Source organism: Aethina tumida, chromosome 5, assembly GCF_024364675.1.
Source record: "Aethina tumida isolate Nest 87 chromosome 5, icAetTumi1.1, whole genome shotgun sequence".
NCBI classification, from domain to species: Eukaryota; Metazoa; Arthropoda; class Insecta; order Coleoptera; family Nitidulidae; genus Aethina; species Aethina tumida.
In genome coordinates, this window is record NC_065439.1 from 19,471,109 (window position 1) to 19,497,157 (window position 26,049).

Below are 26,049 nucleotides of genomic sequence, written 5' to 3' on the forward strand. Positions count from 1 at the left end.
TAATTTAACCATAGTATAATTTTAATAATTAAACTTAACATATGATACATTATAATAATTGGTGTAATTAAACAATTTATAGTTTAAACAAATTTATTATTTAATTAATAAATTCTTATTCAAGAATTAAATATTTAAATTATAAGTATGTATAAGTAAATTATTATAATAAAACATTTAAAAATTTAACATCAGTTTTATTCAATAAATATACACTTCAAATATTTCAACGCTATGTGAAAAAATCATTTCTCTTTATACATTTATTCACAATATGAACAAATCAACGTGTAAAACTCCTGACATCTACTCTGCTTACTAAAATACTTAGTAAATCTGGCCGAGTCTCTGTACACAATATTCAAATTATTCTCTTCCGGTTCTAGAGTTATTAACGCATTTTGCACTTCATCTTCTATGGTCACATACTGAGTTCTTGCTCCTATAACACTGGATGCACTTTTACACCCAAAATACATTATTAAATCCAACTCATTCCTTTTCTGCCAATTATAATCAGTCAACAACTAAAACAATATTCTAATTAATAAATTAAAAACCCAATTGAATATGTAACATACGGAATAACAGCCTGGTGTCCATCTTTGGAACTCGAACTTCATTACTGCTGTAGGACTAGTGAGTTCCAAGTCAGTGTATCTGTGTAACATTGAAAACATTTCAGTGGACTGAAATAAACTGATGCATCTATCCAAAATATATGGTAAATTGGTTAAATCAAGTACTTCATAGTTGTACCTATTTGATGGACCTTGTCTCTTCCAAGTAACCTCTGAACAGACTCCAATGAGAAGAATTTTAAAAGTGGAAAACGGTGAACTTACCGTCACTTTTTAAGGTCTTTAAAATTTCGTTAAAAGGCTCCTGTTTCAAATAATTCTTTAGTGATATCTCAGAATTGTCTTCTATGTGTTGTTGTATAACTTTTATTGACTGGTCATCCAAGTAATCATCACAAATCCAGCTGTGAAGGTCAATGTCCACCTCCCTTGCCTTACTGTAATGGTCTCCATATAGAGCACTGTCTGTTGGCTTGTATTCTGGTATGTCAAAGACTGGTGGCACTTTTGTGTGAAACCAACCATTTATACTCATGCGACAGTCATTTAAACTGGTAACTTCAGCTACCTAATCAATAACAATTGTTACAAAAAGTTACTAGTTAATATTATTAATTCTCACCTGATGGTAGGAGTCATTTGCCACAGGAAATATCACCAACTGATTATTAGCTGGTAAAATATCCCTAACAACATCAAGAGGTTGTCCAGCTTCATCCTTGTTCAATAACTGCAAGGCACCTCCTTTACTCTTATTCCAACCATTGTCATTAGTCAAATACAAGACGAAAGCAACCTTTCTGTCCTCCCTTTGATCATCGTGTACTAGCAAATAATCGGTGTTGCTGTATAAGCTGCAAGTGGTTGATATATGGGTCAGTTCAAATCCTGTCAATTCTGAAACCTAACAACAAGAGTGTAAGTTTGAAGACAGAGTTATGTTTAAGTTTATCTTACCCATGGCATTACAGTTGTTTCCAGAAAACTGTGTATGGTTTTAATATTATCTGAAGTTAAATATTTTAAATCTTTGGATTGGAAAAACTCATACAAGTCCATGTTTCTGTTATTCCAGTCAAGTTCATAAAACTCTTGTCTAACTTCCTTAAGTATGTCTGGATTATCTAAAAAGTTATTAAAAACACAAACTCTGAAAGGTTTTGAAATCAATTCGAAATGTTCATCTAGAAAGTGTGTGTTACTCTTAAAGCACTCTTTAAATTTCTGAATGAATGGTGCGTTGGCAAGATGAGCATTTATCTCAACTGTCGGTTTCATTTTTTTGCATAGATGTTCCTCTGGATTTCTGCTGCAAGTGGGCATTAGGTGTCCTAAAAAGTGGAATAGGTAAGTTTTCTAAATAGTGGCGATATATTATCTTATTACTTCCTATTATATGGGAATCAATAAAATTTTTCGATATTACTTTACAATCATCATCCCAAATGTCACACTCCAAGTCAGGCTCACTTTCCGAGGACTCTTCGAAGAATTCCATTTTCTCTTCATCCGAAAGCGCACTTTCTTCATCACTAGAGTCGCTATCATCATCCAAGGGCCTTTTTAAGGATTTTTTTTCTGAAATGTTTACAAACAAATAGAATAACTTTTTTCATTTAAATTAACACGTACCTTTATTCATGTTTGACAGATTTTAGATGATGTTCCAGATTAACAAATCGAAATTGAATGTGATGTATTATTACTTCACGTGTGATATGATTTTTTAAATGAATTATAACCTAAAAGTTAGACAATAACAGTAGATGTTGGGTGCACTTGAGCTACTCCAACAATCACTTTTATTTTAAATTTCTCATAGGACTATTATTATTAATATATTATTAAAGATTGCATAATATATATATTTTTTTATTTAATTATAGATTTCGTTAAATTATCAGAATATTTGAATTTTAACGGCTGAGTATAGACACATTCTGATATCTAAGCAGTTAATGCACTCAGAAAGTTCAAAATATACTATAAATAAACCATTCCATAAAAAGATTCCCCATTTTCAGTAAAAATTATGATTGAAACATAATTATGTTTAGAAATGTTATTTGGGATCAATTTTTTATTAGAAAAAAATTGAAAAACAAATATTCCATTAAAAGACAACATTTTATAAATTGACAAACAAATAAATATATTTTTTTATTCTTCATCAATATTTGATCTAAAATTAACAGCCATTTACAAATTAATGTTTGACAAATTTATTAACGTATCTTAATCATTGACCAATTGTTTTAAAAACATAAATTAAGTAAATATAATCCTAATTAATACAAATACATATAAAAAACAGAAGAAATAATCCCAGGTATAGCTTTTAAACTTAAATCTCCTAATCCATAGCATATGTTAAATTTTTTCTTATACCTGAATGTTAAGCATATAAATATTAATTGCATCCATCCAAATAGGCATAATTCATCAAATCTTCTGTTGAGTACAACGTTTAATACAACCAACTAATTATCATAATGTCTAGCAAGATAATGTATGATTTAATCGACGAATTTAAGTGTGCAGTATGCTTTGATTACATGAAACCACCAATCCGAATGTGCGTAACCGGCCACAGCTGCTGCAAATCCTGCTTTCAACGTATGAAACAATGTCCAGAATGCAGAGGGAAAAAGAGCAATTTCAGAAATTTGAACCTTGAAAGGATATACTATAAACTTGTGTTCCCCTGTGAAAACGCAGAGTACGGTTGCAATGTCGTTGCCAAGGGATTGGAGGTCATGAAACACGAAGGCAAGTGCAGATATGGATATCTTCAATGTCCGTTAACTGCTTATGGATGCTCATGGTCGGGTGCGTACAATACAATGGAGGATCATTTAAAGGCGGAGCATGATTTCAGAAATGATATACCTGACGATTGTGATTTGTTGGGTCTCGACGATGGAGCCAATTGTTGGAGACAGGTGCTAAAGTTCGACGGTCATCTTTTCATACTTTGCGTAGTAAAAGGAGAAACAAGTTTCTGGTTTGGGGTTTATTCCCTCATCATTACTGATATTTCATATGAATATGAGCTAACTTTCATGGATTTTAAGGAGAATAGGTCGGTCAGCTTCAATGGGGTATGTTCAACTCACAAAATATATGCTACCGAAGAATTAAACATGGACAGCGTACAGAATCAACCTGTAAGGTTGATTGAGGGTTTCAGGGAAGGTGATAGTCTTAAATACAAAGTTAAAATCTTTAAAAAACCTCAAGCACATAAGTTCTAAATTGTAATTGTAATCTCATTTCAATAAACAAAACGAAGAAGTAATAGTATTTTGTTTCAATTTATGCCTTCCGATGTTCACCTTCATCGGCAATCTTTTCAGTTAATAAGCACAATTCATCTAAATTGGATGCGTGTACACATTGTCATATACCGTACGAAAAATGCTCTTCGTGTCTGGATGTTGTAAGAGATGGATGCACGACAAAGAGAGAAAAGTTTTGCCCGGTAGTAAGAATCCCTACTCTCAGAGACAATGCGCCGTGCTGGTGCGCGCCGGCGCACAATGTAAATTAATCTTTGCGAATGCATTTAGTAACTCTCCGTATGCGTAGGGATGTAGTTCGAGTTCTTCGGATGCTCCATTTAAATTCCGTAACTTTGTATAATTTTCAATCTGTAAATTGAAATATTTTTTGAGGGTATATTAAAAACAAAAATAAGTATTCTAAAAATAAACTACTTTTTTCAAAATAAAAATGTATCCCAAAAATTAAATAAAATATACTAAAAACAACGTCTGCGGAGACGAACCGCATGCTAAACGCAGCAAACCCAAATGATCCCCTCCAGTCAGTTCGGCCCGCCCACATAATTGCATGTATATCTTTCCTTTTTGTTTACAAAGGGGTATTGATGTTCCGTCTCAATATGCGAGTAGACACGCTCATCATTTTTGATACGGTATATTCCATACATTTACATGCAAACTTTTAGTCTTGTTCGAATATTCTTTTTTACATACACCAAATGTTTCTGAAATATATCCTTACAAGTTTCATTCAGTCGACATCTGAATACTATTGTATGTGGACAAAACGTAAATATATGTCGGAGGGTTCATGTGAAACGCAAGTAGTATTATGGGCTGCATACTTATAGTACTGTGTGGGTGGAATCAGCGGAAGTGCTAAGCAGGGGATGGTACTCGAACCGAGGGTGACGGTAGAGGAGACCTGCGAGGCGGAGTGTGCCATCAATTATTTTAAATAAGATGTATAATATATAAATAAAATTTTATGAAAAAATGTTGTGCTATTTCTGTGACCGCCGCCGCAAATGAACCGCATTACATTATTCAATTATTAATATTTTTAAAATTATCTGCCCCTCTGTTTGATATTTTTATTTTTAAAGAATTTTTAACTATTTGTTTGTTTTAATAATCAAAAAATATATATTTTTTAAATATGTATTTGTCTATATATCCGATTGCCTGTTACATGAAGCTTAAAAATAAACATTGTTCTAATGTGTAATGTGTAATGTGGGTTGCAGAGTTCAAGGCAGCATAGTATTGATATTTATCTAAACAAATAATTTTAAAATTAAATATACACATTGTCATTTATTAAAAAAAATATCGTAAATTGGACATTTATAATTCTAATATTTCTCCTGAGAAGCCGACTATGAAAACATTATACAATCATATCGCATGACTTTGTTAAGGACGAAACAACAGCGTCACCACCCGTTTTCAACGGTCCCATATCGAAGACGCGGCACCCCAACGCCGAGGGGTAGTTTCCGTCAATGTGACCTTGCTACAAGAGGGCCCCTCGGTATCGAACTCGGGCAGCGCCACCGTCCCCACCAGTCAGTGGGTGGCATCATGGCGGGCGTCCGAGTGCAGTCTGAATCGGTGAGTCCGTTTAGCCGTTTCTGCACCAGTTTTCGGGGGTACCGGAACGTACCGTTGCCGCGGTTCGCCGGTACCTCCGTCTCTTGCCTTGTTTCTAATGCATGATATTTTTGCGGCACGATCTCGGAGGTGGTGAATAGTTGCCGGTTGCGGTTTTGTTTGTCGGGGCCCGAACGAAAGGAAAAGTGAGCGGAGCAGAGCGGACTGCGCACGCTGTTTTGTAAACGAACGCGTTGTTTACGGTGCGGTCGGGACGCCCGATTGGCGGGAACAACAGGGCCCGGTTTAATGCGCATCGTGTAAATGCGATATTTACGTTGTTAGCCGGCTTATTTCAACGTTTCAAATAATGTTATTTATAATTTTATTGCTACGATGTATAAATTGTGGGATTAAATTATGATATCATTTTTGTTTGGATTTTTCAATTTTCCTCGTTCGAAACCGGCTTTCAAGCTTTGGAAATTCACTTTAATTAATCGTATTTGTTTGTAAACTCTCGAATTTATAATCGGAGCGTTGGCGGAACAAATTAGTTCATTAAAGTTATTTTATGTACATACATTTGGAACAAACATATTTATTTAATAAAAATTCATAACATTATTATTATATAACTTATTTATTTTTCATTATATAAATATTTACCCTGCATAAGACTTTATTATTTCATTATGTTCGTTCGTCCAACTTATGTATCTCAAGAAACGGAACAAACATGTTTATTTGATAAAATTTATGGCACGTAATAATTATATAATTTATTTACATTTTTAAACATAAATATTTATTCCGTAAAGGACAAATACAAATTATTCTATTGCTTATTATTTGTGCATTACCATATACAGTGGTGGCCAAATAATGACACAAAATTTAAAATCGAACATTTTGTAAGATATTTCGTAAGATTCAATTCAAATTTTGTCCAATCAAAATAAAAAATATAATTTATTTAATCTTTTGTTTTTTTGTTACCCATTTCATAAACGTCAGAAATATTAGTTTAAACGTGTATAGTCTAATTTGGTTGGACAAAGAAATAGCATGTTAAAATGTATTTATGTTTTTTCGTATGTATTTAGCAATTCCCGTAATAGTTAGAATTTATTTTCTGTAGGATTTATATTTTGAGAAGAAAGAAACATTGCTCTCTAAAGAAGAGGAAAATTATAATTAACTTGAAATATGTCTAAATATTGCTGATGTCGCTAAAAACTTATGATGCTTCCGAAAAATAGTTAAAAATATGAAATAACACACTTAATTGAAAAAACAATAAAAAATGTCCTAACAAAAAACAACTACATTTATTGACAGACAAATTGGAAAAATTGACATCCTTTCTTGTTCTCTATATAAATAAAAAATGAATTAATTCGATCATTCAATATTAGTGTGTTTAGTAGAACATCTACTGAATGAACAAAACTTGGAAGAACATATTGCAATCAAGAAACCATTGGTATCAAAAAAGGATATTCTAACAAGACTAAAAGTTTGCACAAAAATGTATCAATCAACCTTCAGAATTTTGCAGTGATGAATCCATGTTCAATAGAAGATCAGATGGTGAAGGAGAAGTTTTGGTTTAGGGAGCCTTTCCTTGGCATAGTATAGGACCATTACAACCATCAGAGATGTAATGGAACTTTTTACCAACGATAAATTACCAATTACATGAAATTTTATGTATGAAGTATGCATTCAAAGTTGTTCAAAGTTGTTTAAAAGTTAAAAATGTTGAGATTCTCGATTGATCATCGTAAAGTTCGGATCTAAATACAATTGAAAACTTGTAAAACAACATGTAATGTCGATTAAAACACCAAAAAGCATCAGAATTAGATGAATTGTGGTTATGATTATAATAGCATCTTTGGCTCACCATTTGCAGGTGGTTATAACGGACAAAGGACACCAAACAAAATATTAATAATTTTGTTTAATGTTATGTATTTATTTAACAAATATGTATTTTTCAAAAGTGTACTGTGATCAGCCACATTTCGCATTTATTTTATTTAAGATTTGATTAAGTAGCCATTTTTTTGTCTCGGATATAAAATGAATAATGGAGAAATATCAGAGTAGTATCAGGAGTACTATTTCTCTGGCCATCACAAAATCTAAATCTGCGTTGTACTTTTGTAGCAATGTGTTAATCTTTTTGATTTAATTAGAACATTTATATTTTAATAAAAACTTACTTAACATCTTCCTGGAATACGTCTAAGTGATTGTTTTCATAGTGTAATGATTTGGAGACCAATAAAATATCCACGTTTTGTTAAAATTAGAAATACACCCACATTATTAAAATTACACGGATGTCAATAAATCACATTTCATCCATATACAAAGTTTAAATGAATGAAAAATTTAGTAATACGTTTGACTGTTTATCCAATTTTGCTTGATATGGCTTAAAACGTGTTTCTACTGAAGAAAAAATAGCTCCACAAATTTAAATTTTAAAAATTGTTTTTCTCATATTTTTATAACTTTCATCAAAGAATCGAAAATGCATTATTTTATAAATTAAATTTAGACTCGTCCTCACTGTTGAAAAATGGTTGAAAATGGTCAAAATGCATGAAATTTAATCCGTAAATCAGCTATTTCTCATCCGACTAGATCGAATACAGTACTGCCAGACATGTAATTTAATAATCTTTCAATTGAAATATAATTTATTTCGATTGTGTTTCCTGTTCACTCTGGACGCTGGTTTGAGTAAAACCAAAAGGAGAAACAAACAAAATTTTATATATTAGATTCGTGACCTGCACACTCAAATTACCCTAAAAAATGCGAGAGAAAGTTTCTATATTTCAACTGTAAACCAGTGTTATTTCTATTTTATTAAAAAATTCGTCCAACTCGTTTTTCTCGAGTATTTGGGACAAACATGTTTATTTAATAAAAATATACAGCACATGATTATTATTATTATATAATGTATTTACGTTTTATTAAAACATAAATATTTAGTATGTGAAAAACAAAAAAAGCTAACGACAATTTTATTATAGCACGTTATTTGTGCATTATTTTTTTTGTTCCTCCCACTTATATTTCTCGAGGAAGTTCTCGTAAGTTTTAAGCCCTTTACATGGAAGGCTTCGCGATATGTAAATGTAACTTCTATTTCTGTCCGTTTCTGTATAATGGCACTTTGCTACTTTGAAGTTTTATTTACTGTTTTAATACGACAACACAGTTTTTTTATGTTTATGGAATGTTTAAAATTTCACTGAACATCTGAAATTGGATTTTGTTTTTAAGCCTCAGCACAACGAACATTATTCTTTGTTGTGTCAAGTTACATTAGGTTAGGACAAATGTTACTTTTTTGCAGTTTAATTACTAATTAAATTATTAAAAATGTTAGTGGAGAAACTATTTATGTGCAAAAAAGGTATTTTCATTGTTTATTAATTAAAATCGCGTGTTTTGTTATCATATTTTTTATTGATAAATGCTATCTTGTTTTTTAAATACTGATGATTTATTTCCACTATAATTTAATTTATAGTGTTTACGAGCGTATTTGTTCCCAAGCTAAATTAACACTTACATAACTTTAAATAATTATAAACGGCAGATATGTATTTATTAAAAATTCATATTCTGAAGGCGCGTTTTAAATACAAGATTATGGAATGCTTGTTTATTTACCCACCTTTCTTATCATTAGTGTAAAACAAACATAACAAACGTTTATCAGTAATTATTCATAAACTCAGGTGAACCCCGAGTTTAAAACGAATAAATGGATTTAACTTTCTTACAGTATTGGCCATAACACTTGGAATATTTGAAAATTTCATCCAAAATATTATTTTTGCTTCAGTTTTTGTATATTATTTTAAAAAAAATAGCTGGACAAAGTACTTGGAATGTATGTCTATTATATTTTAGTACTTTTTTCAATATTCAAAATGTAAAAAATGAAGAAATTCCAGATATTATGGGCAATACTAACAATGATTTATTGTCATATTAAAATTGTTACAATTTACAGGAAACAGATGTCCCTGCCAGGATATCATTTTTAATCAAAAACACAATTAGTCCCAATTAAAACAAGTCTTTCACAAATACCAGACAAACTATCGAAAGAGTTTCGACATCAACAAATGTCAGACTGATTTGATTTGATTTAGTTGAATTGGACTACTTTTATTTAGCATTTCGTTAACCTTGTCCTTTTTGTGATAAGAACGCCTCGGTTCCCGACTGAAATAACTCTTTCTCACCTTTCCAAAAATAAAACAATTTCATGTCACCAGATACCATTAAACGATGCTGGCCAACGTCCAGCGTCCATTGTTCGGCGACGTATTTTCGAATTAATGCACATCCAAAAATACCCAGTATAACATCGTCAACGCAGACAACATGTGCACCAGCAGTCCAAGCGTTGGATTTAAATACGCGTTTCCTATTAGCCATTTTGCCCCGCAACCCGACTCATTATCCTTGAATCGAGGAAGCCGAATTAAAAACCTCATCAAATCAGCCTCCGAGTTATGTATTCCTTTTAATTGCCGAGATAATTATATTCATTAGTCCTTTCTCTCGCCAGTTTTTAAGAACCGTTGTGCGCAACAATCCAGAGCGTTTTTCACACCGGTCCGATTTCCATTCGCACCCCGGGCGACATAAATCATCGCAGACGCAGAAGCTACCGTTTCCGGTGGGTTCTTCGACGTATGGAAATCGTGGTGGAGTCAAAAAAAAAAAAAAAAACGGTTGCATGTGGGGACACGCAGGTCCGACCTTGGATCCGTTCCGATAAGGTGTACCGAATCGAAACCAGTTTTCGTGTTCCCACTACGAACTTTTCCGGTCCACGCCGTCTGAATCTGCGTCGTATTTTTTTCCGACCGATTCCATGAAAAACGTGGCCAAATATTAAATTAAGGTGGCCGGGGAGAATTTCTGAGGCGTTGGTAATTTGCGATGTTAAAACGTCGGTCTGGGAGTCGGAGGCGCGTGCCTTGATTTATTGCAAGAGGGACCTTGGACCATTTTTTTTTCGCCAGCCAAAATGAAACGTGCGCAGATAAAAATAAATTAATTTTTAAAACTAATAGACGTTTGTTTGTTGTCCGGTTCGTTTATATTAAAATATTCATTTCTGTCTCACATGTTTTATTTTCTATAAATAAATGTGTTGTAGAATATACAGGGTGGACATAGTCGTTCTTAATTCGAGGAAAATAGATAGAATGAACCTAGGTATTTAAAAATGGATTATGTATAAGATTTACAGTCTCTCTATGAAAATAACATGAAGAATAAATACATTTTAAAATTTACTTATTTCCCTGCATCATTATATATTTTCCTCTTTATCTGTTTATAATCTAATGAAATTAACATAATTTGGAACACATCTATATTAATGCATTTTTGAATTTTGTTTATATCATAAGGAATTCTACTGTGCTATTTTATAGGTAACTGAAAATTATCTAATCGGCTTAAAAAATAACCAGATCGTCAGCTATCTTAACAACAGATAACAAATATAGGACCAAAAAAATAAATATATATACAGCAAATACTATGAATTTTTTGCGATATTTGAAAGACATTTAATAAATGTCAAAACGTAGAAAGCCGCAAGATTTACTGGGAAGAATAGCTAATAACTAGTTAGTATTTTATAATCGTTATTTTCTGATATATAGGTCCCCCATATTTCATTTTCATTGTCGATTGCCATCAACGTTGAATAATAAACTTTATTATTTACTATAATATAGAAAATTAAATTATTATATGGATTCTTGTTTGTATATTCTTCTTGATAGTTGTCTTATTATTAAATACTTATTAACTTAATTTACATTTATGTTTCAAACTAGACTAAACAGAAGAAATATAGATTTTGCCTTTAGGAATATACTATACAGGTCATCCATATTTCATTTTCATTGTCGATTGCCATCAACGTTGAATAATAAATTTTATTACTTACTATAATATAGAAAATTAAATTATGTGGATTCTTGTTTGTAGATTCTTCTTGATGATGGTCTTATTATTAAATACTTATTAACTTAATTTACATTTATGTTTCAAACTAGACTAAACAGAAGAAATATAGATTTTATCTTTAGGAATATACTATACAGGTCATCCATACTACATTTTTATTGTCGAATGCCATTAACGTTGAATAATAAACTTTATTATTTACTATAATATAGAAAATTAAATTATTATATGGATTCTTGTTTGTAGATTCTTCTTGATAGTTGTCTTATTATTAAATACTTATTAACTTAATTTACATTTATGTTTCAAACTAGACTAAACAGAAGAAATATAGATTTTGCCTTTAGGAATATACTATACAGGTCATCCATATTTCATTTTCATTGTCGATTGCCATCAACGTTGAATAATAAATTTTATTACTTACTATAATATAGAAAATTAAATTATGTGGATTCTTGTTTGTAGATTCTTCTTGATGATGGTCTTATTATTAAATACTTATTAACTTAATTTACATTTATGTTTCAAACTAGACTAAACAGAAGAAATATAGATTTTATCTTTAGGAATATACTATACAGGTCATCCATACTACATTTTCATTGTCGAATGCCATTAACGTTGAATAATAAACTTTATTATTTACTATAATATAGAAAATTAAATTATTATATGGATTCTTGTTTGTAGATTCTTCTTGATAGTTGTCTTATTATTAAATACTTATTAACTTAATTTACATTTATGTTTCAAACTAGACTAAACAGAAGAAATATAGATTTTGTCTTTAGGAATATACTATACAGGTCATCCATATTTCGTTTTCATTGTCGAATGCCATCAACGTTGAATAATAAAGTTTATTACTTACTATAATATAGAAAATTAAATTATTATATGGATTCTTGTTTGCGAATTCTTCTTGATATTTGTCTTATTATTAAATAGAAATATAGATTTTGTCTTTAGGAGTATACTATACAGGTCATCCATATTTCATTTTCATTGCCGAATGCCATCAACGTTGAATAATAAATTTTATTACTTACTATAATATAGAAAATTAAATTATTATGTGGATTCTTGTTTGTAGATTCTTCTTGATAATGGTCTTATTATTAAATACTTATTAACTTAATTTACATTTGTATTTCAAACTAGACAGTACAAAAATACATTTTATCTTTGGAAATATTTGAAAAATTTTGTGTATAAATCACAGTCTAGAAATTTAATTTTGTCGTATTGCCATCATTGTTGAATAATAAAATTAATTACTTATTATAATATTGAAAATTAATTTGTGGATTCTTAGTTGTAGATTATTCTTGATGGTTGCCTTGTTATTTGAATACTTTTTAATTTAATTGACATTTATGTTTCAAACTAGACTAGGCAGTAGAAAAATAGTTTTTGTATTTGGGAATATTTGAAAAATATTGTGTATATGTCACAATTTAGAAATGTACAAGATTTATTGAACGTAACAACTAACAACCTAATTGGAATATTTTAGTCGTTATTTTCTGACATAGAGATCTTCCACATTTCATTTTGATTGTCGAATCCTTCAGTGTTGAATAATAAAGTTTATTATTTACTACAATATTTAAGACTAATTTATTTGTTCATTTTTATTTGTAGATTCTTCTTGATGGTTGTCTTATTCTTTAAATACTTATTAACTTAATTTACACTTATCTACTGGACTATATAGTAGAAAAATATATATATATATATATCTATATATATATATATATATATATATATATATATATATATATATATATATGTACATAGTACATTTATCACAATGCAGAAATCTACAAGATTTATTGGACAGAACAGCCATCTTCAAGAATATCTTGTAGAACATGATTTTTTGGAATCTTTGTACTGGTTCTTGGTTTTATTCTACTTTTTTACTGGAGCTTTTTCCATCTATTATAAAAGTATCTATTTATAATAGATAATAAAACCAAATTTTAATATGGGGTTTTAGTATTTACTGTTGTATAAGAATAACTTTTTGATCGTTTTCAAAAAATTGTCTAGACAAAATCTAGACACCATATATATAAAAAATAATAATAAATGGACATCAAATCGTAAAACATAAATTAAAATTCTGTCCAACCTTTACGTTATAGTAGCACTATCGGCCTTGACATTTTTTTATCAGACATAAACTTTTCAAACGTGCCACTCAAATTACGAACGTGTGCAAATCCAGACACGGTCCAGCCGCCCCTAAGACGAAAATAACCAGCAGTAAATCTTCCACACGAACCATTTCCGCAACACAAATTAAAACTAATACGTTCGTTCACATTTTTTCTGTTTAAAATTAAAAAAAAGAAAAGGACGAAATCGCAGTAATCGACATAAATAACGGTTCTTCGAATATTATAAATAATATTGTCTTGTCTATGGTCTGGCACCCGATCAAATAGCCCGGACTATATTTAACGTGGAGGCGAACGGATTTTCCGTAAAATTTATAAATAATAGGTCGGACCTCACGGCTAGCGCATGACCAGAATAGATTTTTGGCCGAGGATCGCGGAAGTGCGACTTCTTTCACCATCGTATTCCTGCAAGCGAACTGCACCGCACTATTATTAACCAGATAGCAATAATTAACGCAACAATGACGTCGGTTATTAGATTGCGAGACATGGACAACATGGAATGCTTGGAGCACATTCAATACCTGATTTAACATTAGGTTAACATAGGCAAGGTGTTATTTTAAGATGCCAATTATAACAGATACAGGTATTTAAATATGTATCGTCAACATATTTATAAGGTGTACATAAAAAAAACAATAATGTTGACCCTTCTAATCAGAAACAGTTTATAGATGGCAATAGAGATTTATAAACAACTTATCACTACTAATTTTAGAAACATAAAATTAATTTATCAGCCCCAATTTAACTAATAATATATTATGTGACAAGTTTTATGAACGCAATGTTTTCAGAGATGTTTACATAACCAACTATATATTGTATACTTTTTCAACGACCAGGAATGCTAAAGATATTGAGAGTCAACTATCATTCATTAACAACTAACGTGAAACTAGCTTCAGCCTATGAGTAAACAGACAAGCTCATAACTTTCACCTGTGTCTAAAGCATACAAAACCATAACTTGTCAATGTGTATTTAAAAGGTCACTTAGGGTTGTAAAAAAGTACTATTAAATGGTGTTTTAAAGATGTCATTAGTAAATAGTGGATATATTATAAAGTAAGTTTTAAAAGCTGTATTTTAGTTACTAGTGTACTAGTTACTGTATTATCATTTAAATAACAAATAACATAAAGCTAACTTCAACCTGTGTGTAAATTGTCATTCAGTTAACACCAACCTGTGTCTAAAGCATAGAAAACCATAATTTGTCAATGTATATTTAAAAGGTCACTTAGGGTTGTAAAAATGTACTAATAAATGGTGTTTTAAAAATGTGATTAGAAAATAGATATTTTATAAAGTAAGTTTTAAAAACTATATTTTAGTCACGAGTGTTTAGTTAAATCTTGTGTCCAGAAAAGTTCATAAAACGAACTGAATTCTATACTTTTTCTACGACCAAGAATCCCAGAGATATTGGGAGTTAACTGTATTATCATTTAAATAACAAATAACATAAAGCTAACTTCAACCTGTGTGTAATTCAACCTGTGTGTCATTCAGTTAACACCAACCTGTGTCTAAAGCATAGAAAACCATAATTTGTCAATGTATATTTAAAAGGTCACTTAGGGTTGTAAAAATGTACTAATAAATGGTGTTTTAAAAATGTGATTAGAAAATAGTAGATATTTATAAAGTAAGTTTTAAAAACTATATTTTAGTCACGAGTGTTTAGTTAAATCTTATGTCCAGAAAAGTTCATAAAACGAACTGAATTCTATACTTTTTATACGACCAAGAATACCAGAGATATTGAGAGTTAACTGTGCTATCATTTAATTAACAACTAACATCAAGCTAACTTCAGTCTGTGTGTGAACTGTCATTCAGTTAATTCCAACCTGTGTCTAAAGCATAGAAAACCATAATTTGTCAATGTGTATTTAAAAAGTCACTTAGGGTTGTAAAAATGTACTAATAAGTGGTGTTTTAAAGTTGTGAATAGAAAATAGTAGATATTTTATAAAGTAAGTTTTAAAAACCATATTTTAGTCACGAGTGTTTAGTTAAATCTTATGTCCAGAAAAGTTCATAAAACGAACTGAATTCTATACTTTTTATACGACCAAGAATACCAGAGATATTGAGAGTTAACTGTGCTATCATTTAATTAACAACTAACATCAAGCTAACTTCAGTCTGTGTGTGAACTGTCATTCAGTTAATTCCAACCTGTGTCTAAAGCATAGTAAACCATAATTTGTCGATGTGTATTTAAAAAGTCACTTAGGGTTGTAAAAATGTACTAATAAGTGGTGTTTTAAAGTTGTGAATAGAAAATAGTAGATATTTTATAAAGTAAGTTTTAAAAACTATATTTTAGTCATGAGTGTTTAGTTAAATCTTGGGTTCATAAAACGAACTGAATTCTATACTTTTTATACGACCAAGAATACCAGAGATATTGAGAGTTAACTGTGCTATCATTTAATTAACAACTAACATCAAGCTAACTTCAGTCTGTGTGTGAACTGCCATTCAGTTAATTCCAACCTGTGCCTAAAGCATAGTAAACCATAATTTGCCAATGTGTATTTAAAAGGTCACTTAAGGTTGTAAAAATGTACTAATAAATGGTGTTTTAAAGATGTGATTAGAAAATAGTAGATATTTTATAAAGTAAGTTTTAAAAACTATATTTTAGTCATGAGTGTTTAGTTAAATCTTGGGTCCAGAAAAGTTCATAAAACGAACTGAATTCTATACTTTTTATACGACCAAGAATACCAGAGATATTGAGAGTTAACTGTGCTATCATTTAATTAACAACTAACATCAAGCTAACTTCAGTCTGTGTGTGAACTGTCATTCAGTTAATTCCAACCTGTGTCTAAAGCATAGTAAACCATAATTTGCCAATGTGTATTTAAAAGGTCACTTAAGGTTGTAAAAATGTACTAATAAATGGTGTTTTAAAGATGTGATTAGAAAATAGTAGATATTTTATAAAGTAAGTTTTAAAAACTATATTTTAGTCATGAGTGTTTAGTTAAATCTTGGGTCCAGAAAAGTTCATAAAACGAACTGAATTCTATACTTTTTATACGACCAAGAATACCAGAGATATTAAGAGTTAACTGTGCTATCATTTAATTAACAACTAACATCAAGCTAACTTCAGTCTGTGTGTGAACTGTCATTCAGTTAATTCCAACCTGTGTCTAAAGCATAGTAAACCATAATTTGCCAATGTGTATTTAAAAGGTCACTTAAGGTTGTAAAAATGTACTAATAAATGGTGTTTTAAAGATGTGATTAGAAAATAGTAGATATTTTATAAAGTAAGTTTTAAAAACTATATTTTAGTCATGAGTGTTTAGTTAAATCTTGGGTCCAGAAAAGTTCATAAAACGAACTGAATTCTATACTTTTTATACGACCAAGAATACCAGAGATATTGAGAGTTAACTGTGCTATCATTTAATTAACAACTAACATCAAGCTAACTTCAGTCTGTGTGTGAACTGTCATTCAGTTAATTCCAACCTGTGTCTAAAGCATAGAAGACCATAATTTGTCGATGTGTATTTAAAAAGTCACTTAGGGTTGTAAAAATGTACTAATAAGTGGTGTTTTAAAGTTGTGAATAGAAAATAGTAGATATTTTATAAAGTAAGTTTTAAAAACTATATTTTAGTCATGAGTGTTTAGTTAAATCTTGGGTCCAGAAAAGTTCAGAAAACGAACTGAATTCTATACTTTTTATACGACCAAGAATACCAGAGATATTGGGAGTTAACTGTATTATCATTTAAATAACAAATAACATAAAGCTAACTTCAACCTGTGTGTAAATTGTCATTCAGTTAACACCAACCTGTGTCTAAAGCATAGAAAACCATAATTTGTCAATGTATATTTAAAAGGTCACTTAGGGTTGTAAAAATGTACTAATAAATGGTGTTTTAAAAATGTGATTAGAAAATAGTAGATATTTATAAAGTAAGTTTTAAAAACTATATTTTAGTCACGAGTGTTTAGTTAAATCTTATGTCCAGAAAAGTTCATAAAACAAACTGAATTCTATACTTTTTATACGACCAAGAATACCAGAGATATTGAGAGTTAACTGTGCTATCATTTAATTAACAACTAACATCAAGCTAACTTCAGTCTGTGTGTGAACTGTCATTCAGTTAATTCCAACCTGTGTCTAAAGCATAGAAGACCATAATTTGTCGATGTGTATTTAAAAAGTCACTTAGGGTTGTAAAAATGTACTAATAAGTGGTGTTTTAAAGTTGTGAATAGAAAATAGTAGATATTTTATAAAGTAAGTTTTAAAAACTATATTTTAGTCATGAGTGTTTAGTTAAATCTTGGGTCCAGAAAAGTTCAGAAAACGAACTGAATTCTATACTTTTTATACGACCAAGAATACCAGAGATATTGAGAGTTAACTGTGCTATCATTTAATTAACAACTAACATCAAGCTAACTTCAGTCTGTGTGTGAACTGTCATTCAGTTAATTCCAACCTGTGTCTAAAGCATAGTAAACCATAATTTGCCAATGTGTATTTAAAAGGTCACTTAAGGTTGTAAAAATGTACTAATAAATGGTGTTTTAAAGATGTGATTAGAAAATAGTAGATATTTTATAAAGTAAGTTTTAAAAAATATATTTTAGTCACAAGTGTTTAGTTAAATCTTGTGTCCAGAAAAGTTCATAAAACGAACTGAATTCTATACTTTTTCTACGACCAAGAATACCAGAGGTATTGATAGTTAACTGTATTATCATTTAATTAACAAGTAACATCAAGCTAACTTCAGTCTGTGTGTGAACTGTCATTCAGTTAATTCCAACCTGTGTCTAAAGCATAGAAAACCATAATTTGTCGATGTGTATTTAAAAAGTCACTTAGGGTTGTAAAAATGTACTAATAAGTGGTGTTTTAAAGTTGTGAATAGAAAATAGTAGATATTTTATAAAGTAAGTTTTAAAAACTATATTTTAGTCATGAGTGTTTAGTTAAATCTTGGGTCCAGAAAAGTTCAGAAAACGAACTGAATTCTATACTTTTTATACGACCAAGAATACCAGAGATATTGAGAGTTAACTGTGCTATCATTTAATTAACAACTAACATCAAGCTAACTTCAGTCTGTGTGTGAACTGTCATTCAGTTAATTCCAACCTGTGTCTAAAGCATAGTAAACCATAATTTGCCAATGTGTATTTAAAAGGTCACTTAAGGTTGTAAAAATGTACTAATAAATGGTGTTTTAAAGATGTGATTAGAAAATAGTAGATATTTTATAAAGTAAGTTTTAAAAAATATATTTTAGTCACAAGTGTTTAGTTAAATCTTGTGTCCAGAAAAATTCATAAAACGAACTGAATTCTATACTTTTTCTACGACCAAGAATACCAGAGGTATTGATAGTTAACTGTATTATCATTTAATTAACAAGTAACATCAAGCTAACTTCAGTCTGTGTGTGAACTGTCATTCAGTTAATTCCAACCTGTGTCTAAAGCATAGAAAACCATAATTTGTCAATGTGTATTTAAAAAGTCACTTAGGGTTGTAAAAATGTACTAATAAGTGGTGTTTTAAAGTTGTGAATAGAAAATAGTAGATATTTTATAAAGTAAGTTTTAAAAACTATATTTTAGTCATGAGTGTTTAGTTAAATCTTGGGTCCAGAAAAGTTCAGAAAACGAACTGAATTCTATACTTTTTATACGACCAAGAATACCAGAGATATTGAGAGTTAACTGTGCTGTCATTTAATTAACAACTAACATCAAGCTAACTTCAGTCTGTGTGTGAACTGTCATTCAGTTAATTCCAACCTGTGTCTAAAGCATAGAAGACCATAATTTGTCGATGTGTATTTAAAAAGTCACTTAGGGTTGTAAAAATGTACTAATAAATGGTGTTTTAAGATGTGATCAGAAAATAGTAGATATATTATGAAGTAAGATTTAACAACTATATTTTAGTCATGAGTGATTAGTTAAATTTTGTGTTCAGAAAAGTTCATAAAACGAACTGAATTCTATACTTTTTCTACGACCAAGAATACCAGAGATGTTGAGAGTTAACTGTCCTATCATTTAATTAACAACCAACTTGAAACTAACTTCATTCCAGGACTAAAACATTCAAGACCGCATTTCGTCAATAGTGACTTAAATGAAGAGAGTAAAAAAGTTTTTAAACACTTACTTTGCGTTGCCAGTTTCCTTGTTAACTAGTCTCGTTCTGAATAAACATAATTGAAACACACATACATCAGTAATTGTATAAATTAAACAAGTTATTCTGTCTGTTTTTCTCAGTTTTTAACTACTACATTCTCCAAGTAATATTTTTTTTCTTCACCCCAATACTAAACTGACTGAAAAGCACCGCTATTATTCATGCATTCCATCACTCACCACTCAAATACGACTTTTAAACGCTTGTTTTGTTTAAATTATCACAATTTGTATAATTTTACCGGCAACAAAATGCAGGACGCGTAAACAACAGAAAATCAGGCTATGTATTCGATACAACGCTGACCACATTTCCCAAATATTGTAGTGAAGAACACAAATTTTTAATAAAATTGTATAAATCATTCAACCAATTAAATAGTTGTTTTAATTTTATTGTGGTTGCCACAAAATAAAACAATTTCCTGTTTTTCCAGATAAATTTATAAATATTAAAATAGCCTTTAATCAAGACGTTACGCATCAGAACTTTATTGGTAAGTTCGCATGAGCATTGTTTACATTTTAAGATACGTGATTAATTAATACAATGTAACAAAGACATAACTGGAATGCGCGGACACAAATAAATATTTGCTGTGACATTAACGCTCGTATGTATTCAGAATGAGTGCAGTTTTTGCTTGTGGAAGATGGAGGTCGTTCACACAAAGCAAATGCATCCACTTAATCGGCCGTATGTGGGAATGAATGGGTGAAAGGCTGTACAATACATCATTACACAGCAAACTGGCGTATTTGAATTTTAATCGCCACCGTAATTATCCACTTACATAATTTTTATTATTATTTTTTTTTTTTTAACAACCCGCCCCCAACTGTTATTAGACATCTCTTTTCGCTGAACGTAAACGGTGTCCGTACTTAAACAAATTAAAAATGGCATAATGAAATGATTATAATTAAAAAGCATTTTTAATGGATGACTTAATCGGAAAATGTTTCCCAACATGTAACGAACTTGCAGAGTACGTTGGCCTGAAATTGTTACTAGTGGATATTACGTGACGTATTTGCATTAGCCGATGTTGCAATGTCGGTGTATTCAACTTGGCAATACCATTTTTAAAGGATTACATTTTATTGCAGTCGCACAAACAACTAAATAATGAACGAATTATCTTTTCATTCAAGACTTAAGTGATTAAGAGTAACTCTGCACTTGGTAAACTTGACGAATGAAGAAACGTATATTTTATTTTTGAGTTTGAAAACATGTCATCTGAGATTTCATACTGGAACGTTCGATTGTATTTATAGAAATTGATGAACGAAGAAAAACTCGAAGGTCACGACAAATTGACTGTATTATCTTTTAATTAACAATTAACATGAAGCTAACTTCAGCCTGTGAGTGAACAGTCACTCTGTTAACTTCAAGCTATGTCTAAAGCGTATAAAATCATCAGTGTATATTTGAAAGGTCACTTAGATTTGTAAAAATGTATAAATAAATGGTGTTTTAATGTTGGGATCAAAAGATAGTAGATATATTATAAAATAAGTTTTAAAAACTGTATTTTAGGCACAAGATTTTAATTAAAACTTGTGTCCAGAAGAGTTTATAGAACGAATTGAATTCCAAATTTTTTCTACAACCAAGAATATTGACAGTTAACCATACTATCATGTAATTAATAACTAACATGAAACTTACTTCAGTCTGTAAGTAAACAATAATAACTTCAACCTGTGTCTAAAGCTTACAAAGCCCTAACTTGTCAAAGTGTATTTAAAATGTCACTTAAGGGTTCTGAAAATGTTCATAATAAATGGTGTTTGAAAGATGGAGTTAGAAAATAGTATGTATATTATAAAATAAATTTTAAAATATGTATTTTAGGCATGAGAGTTTAGTTAAAACATGTATTTTGAAAAGTTTATACAACGAACTGAATCCTAAACAATCATAACTTCAACCTGTGTCTAAAGCCTACAAATTCACAACAGGTCAATGTGTATTTAAAAGGACATTTAAGAGTTCTGAAAATGTTCATAATAAATGGTGTTTGAAAGATGGAGTTAGAAAATAGTATGTATATTATAAAATAAATTTTAAAATATGTATTTTAGGCATGAGAGTTTAGTTAAAACGTGTATTTTGAAAAGTTTATACAACGAACTGAATCCTAAACAATCATAACTTCAACCTGTGTCTAAAGCCTACAAATTCACAACAGGTCAATGTGTATTTAAAAGGACATTTAAGAGTTCTGAAAACGTACATAATAAATGGTGTTTTAAAGTTAAAATTAGGAAATACTAGGTATATTACAAAATAAGTTTTTATAACTGTATTTTAATGACGAGACTAATTAAAATTTGTGTCCAGAAAAGTTTATAGAACGAACTGTATTCTATATTTTTTCTGCGACTAAGAATACCAGAGATATTGAGTGTTAACTATTCTATCATTTAACAATTAACATGAAGCTAACTTCAGCCTGTGAGTGAACAGTCACTCTGTTAACTTCAGGCTATGTCTAAAGCATTTAAAATCATCAGGGTATATTTAAAAGGTCACTTAGATTTGTAAAAATGTACAAATAAATGGTGTTTTAAAGTTGGGATTAGAAAATAGTAGATATATTATAAAATAAGTTTTAAAAACTGTATTTTAGACACGAGGCTTTAATTAAAACTTGTGTCCAGAATAGTTTATAGAACGAACTAAATTCTAAATTTTTTCTATGACCAAGAATATCAGAAATATTGAAAGTTAACTATACTATCATTTAATTAACAACTAACATGAAACTTACTTCAGTCTGTGAGTAAACAATCATAACTTCAACCCGTGTCTAAAGCTTACAAAGCCCTAACTTGTCAATGTGTATTTAAAATGTGACTTAAGGATTCTGAAAATGTTTATAATAAATGGTGTTTGAAAGATGGAATTAGAAAATAGTATGTATATTATAAAATAAGTTTTAAAATATGTATTTTAGGCATGAGAGTTTAGTTAAAACATGTATTCAGAAAAGTTTATACAACGAACTGAATCCTAAACAATCATAACTTCAACCTGTGTCTAAAGCCTACAAATTCACAACAGGTCAATGTGTATTTAAAAGGACATTTAAGGGTTCTTAAAACGTACATAATAAATGGTGTTTTAAAGTTGGAATTAGGAAATAGTAGGTATATTACAAAATAAATTTTTAAAACTGTATTTTAATCAGGAGACTAATTAAAAATCGTGTCCAGAAAAGTTTATAGATCGAACTGTATTCTATATTTTTCCTGCGTCCAAGAATACCAGAGATATTGAGTGTTAACTATTCTATCACTTAACAATTAACATGAAGCTAACTTTAGCCTGAGAGTGAACAGTCACTCTGTTAACTTCAGGCTAAGTCCAAAGCATATAAAATCATCAGTGTATATATAAAAGGTCACTTAGATTTGTAAAAATGTATAAATAAATGGTGTTTTAAAGTTGGGATTAGAAAATTGTCGATATATTATAAAATAAGTTTTAAAAACTATATTTTAGGCACGAGACTTTAATTAAAACTTGTGTCCAGAATAGTTTATAGAACGAACTAAATTCTAAATTTTTTCTATGACCAAGAATATCAGAAATATTGAAAGTTAACTATATTATCATTTAATTAACAACTAACATGAAACTTACTTCAGTCTGTGAGTAAACAATCATAACTTCAACCTGTGTCTAAAGCTTACAAAGCCCTAACTTGTCAATGTGTATTTAAAATGTGACTTAAGGATTCTGAAAATGTTTATAATAAATGGTGTTTGAAAGATGGAATTAGAAAATAGTATGTATATTATAAAATAAGTTTTAAAATATGTATTTTAGGCATGAGAGTTTAGTTAAAACATGTATCCAGAAAAGTTTATACAACGAACTGAATCCTAAACAATCATAACTTCAACCTGTGTCTAAAGCCTACAAATTCACAATAGGTCAATGTGTATTTAAAAGGACATTTAAGAGTTCTGAAAACGTACATAATAAATGGTGTTTTAAAGTTGGAATTAGGAAATAGTAGGTATATTACAAAATAAATTTTTAAAACTGTATTTTAATCAGGAGACTAATTAAAACTTGTGTCCAGAAAAGTTTATAGATCGAACTGTATTCTATATTTTTCCTGCGACCAAGAATACCAGAGATATTGAGTGTTAACTATTCTATCACTTAACAATTAACATGAAGCTAACTTTAGCCTGAGAGTGAACAGTCACTCTGTTAACTTCAGGCTATGTCCAAAGCATATAAAATCATCAGTGGATATTTAAAAGGTCACTTAGATTTGTAAAAATGTATAAATAAATGATGTTTTAAAGTTGGGATTAGAAGATAGTAGATATATTATACAATAAGTTTTAAAAACTATATTTTAGGCACGAGACTTTAATTAAAACTTGTGTCCAGAGGAGTTTATAGAACGAACTAAATTCTAAATTTTTTTCTATGATCAAGAATATCAGAAATATTGACAGTTAACTATACTATCATTTAATTAACAACTAACATGAAACTTACTTCAGTCTGTGAGTAAACAATCATAACTTCAACCTGTGTCTAAAGCTTACAAAGCCCTAACTTGCCAATGTGTATTTAAGGACACTTAAGGGTTCTGAAAATGTACATAATAAATGGTGTTTGAAAGATGAAATTAGAAAATAGTATGTATATTACAAAATAAGTTTTAAAATCTGTATTTTAGGCATGAGAGTAAACAATCATCCTGATCACTTCAACATGTATCTAAAGCTTACAAAGCCCTAACTTGTCAATGAATATTTAAAAAGTTACTTAAGGGTTATAAAAATGTACATAAAGTTTTAAAGATGGGATTAAAAAATAGTATAAAATAAATAAAACTGTTTTTTAGTCACAAGAGTTTAGTTGAAACTTGTGTTTAGAAAAGCTTATAAAACAAACGGAATTATATACTTTTTCTATGGCCAAGAATACCAGAAATATTGAGAGTTAACTGTATAACCACTTAATTAACTAACATGAAGCTAATTTCAGTCTGTAAGTAACAGACATTTTATTAACTTCAACCTGTGTCTAAAGCTCACAAAGCCATACATCATCAATGTGTATTTAAAAGGTCAGTTAGGGTTGTGGAAATGTACATGAGTGATTAAGATCACTTGGTAAAATCGACGAAAGAAGATTTTTATATTTTATTTTTAAATTTGAAAACATGTGACCTCTGGTTTCGCACTGGAACATTCGATTGTATTTATAGAAATTGAGGAACGAAGAAAAAGACGAAGGTCATGTGAAATTGCGCATTGTTTGTTCTGTTTTGTAATTTTATCTTGTTGAAACAACATGTTTTCGACCCACAAAATTTAAAATACACGTTTATTGTCGTTTCCTTCAAAAATTTTCGACGGCGTAATATTAATAATGTTAATACGAACACGTTTTCTGGTTTATATTATATTTTAGATGCAGCTGGAAAGACGAGGCGAAGATACGCCGCTGGTGTGGACTCGGTATATTAATTTACGGCCACTTGAGACAAGTGGTGTCAGTATATTCTGCTTAGGTCCGTCTGAAAATAGGCAATTCGTATTGCCGTTACAATTGTGTCTTATATCATATTTTCAAAAACAATGTCAAGGATAATTTAATTTTTATTCACGGCTTGAATATGTATGTTGTTTGTTGCTTGAATAAATTTTGGAAAAATTGTTAGGCATAAACGTAAATTAACGTACGAAAATATTAATAATTTTACTCGTAAAAGTAAAAGTCAACTTTCCAACTAGATATAAAATAAATTTAATGTGAAATAAATGTTTCGGAAAACAGTTAAGGAAATACATACAAAAAAAGTGGAGCGAATCAGAAATAAATTAGTGAATGTTTTTTTCCGTTAATATGTTACAGATTCTTAGTATAAAAAACACATGTATTTTGTAGAACTCGTAAAGATATGTGTAGAGTGTAAATAATTTACATTTAAACTTAACTAATCAAAAGTAAATCATAACAGACTATAAAGATGAAATTACTAGACTGGTTTTTCAAGTTAACAGATTAGACAGATAAAAATATATTGTTTACATGTAATAGTTCTGTTTTTTCACATCATCACATTTTTAAAATCATAGTTTTGTGATAAT

The 26,049-nt window shown here is 29.8% G+C and overlaps 3 protein-coding genes across 4 annotated transcripts in view; 2 read left to right on the forward strand and 1 right to left on the reverse strand.

Moving 5' to 3' along the window:
* Window positions 1-182: 182 nt before the first annotated feature.
* On the reverse strand, window positions 183-20,071 carry LOC109596185 (prolyl 3-hydroxylase OGFOD1). 2 transcript variants are annotated; one of them, XM_020011683.2, is made up of 8 exons: window positions 19,880-20,071; window positions 2,214-2,323; window positions 1,968-2,159; window positions 1,539-1,912; window positions 1,204-1,485; window positions 846-1,149; window positions 582-793; window positions 183-527 (listed from the first exon to the last, which is right to left on the reverse strand). In XM_020011683.2, exons 2-8 carry the CDS (start codon window positions 2,221-2,223, stop codon window positions 264-266), a joined length of 1,638 nt encoding a protein of 545 aa, XP_019867242.2. In that variant the 5' UTR covers window positions 2,224-2,323; window positions 19,880-20,071; the 3' UTR covers window positions 183-263. The 2 variants fall into 2 exon arrangements, with proteins under 2 accessions (XP_019867242.2, XP_049823656.1); XM_049967699.1 differs by lacking the exon at window positions 2,214-2,323 and having other exon boundaries at window positions 19,880-20,070.
* LOC109596168 (E3 ubiquitin-protein ligase sina-like) lies at window positions 3,074-3,835 on the forward strand. Its single transcript, XM_049967958.1, has one exon. It carries the CDS (start codon window positions 3,074-3,076, stop codon window positions 3,833-3,835), a length of 762 nt encoding a protein of 253 aa, XP_049823915.1.
* The window catches only part of LOC109596199 (MAP kinase-interacting serine/threonine-protein kinase 1-like), a 67,314-nt gene continuing 46,522 nt past the window's right edge, over window positions 5,258-26,049 (forward strand). The window contains exon 1 of the mRNA XM_020011696.2: window positions 5,258-5,479. Coding sequence (XP_019867255.2) covers window positions 5,273-5,479 — 207 coding nt within the window. The 5' untranslated portion in view covers window positions 5,258-5,272. The remainder of the gene's footprint in view (window positions 5,480-26,049) is intronic.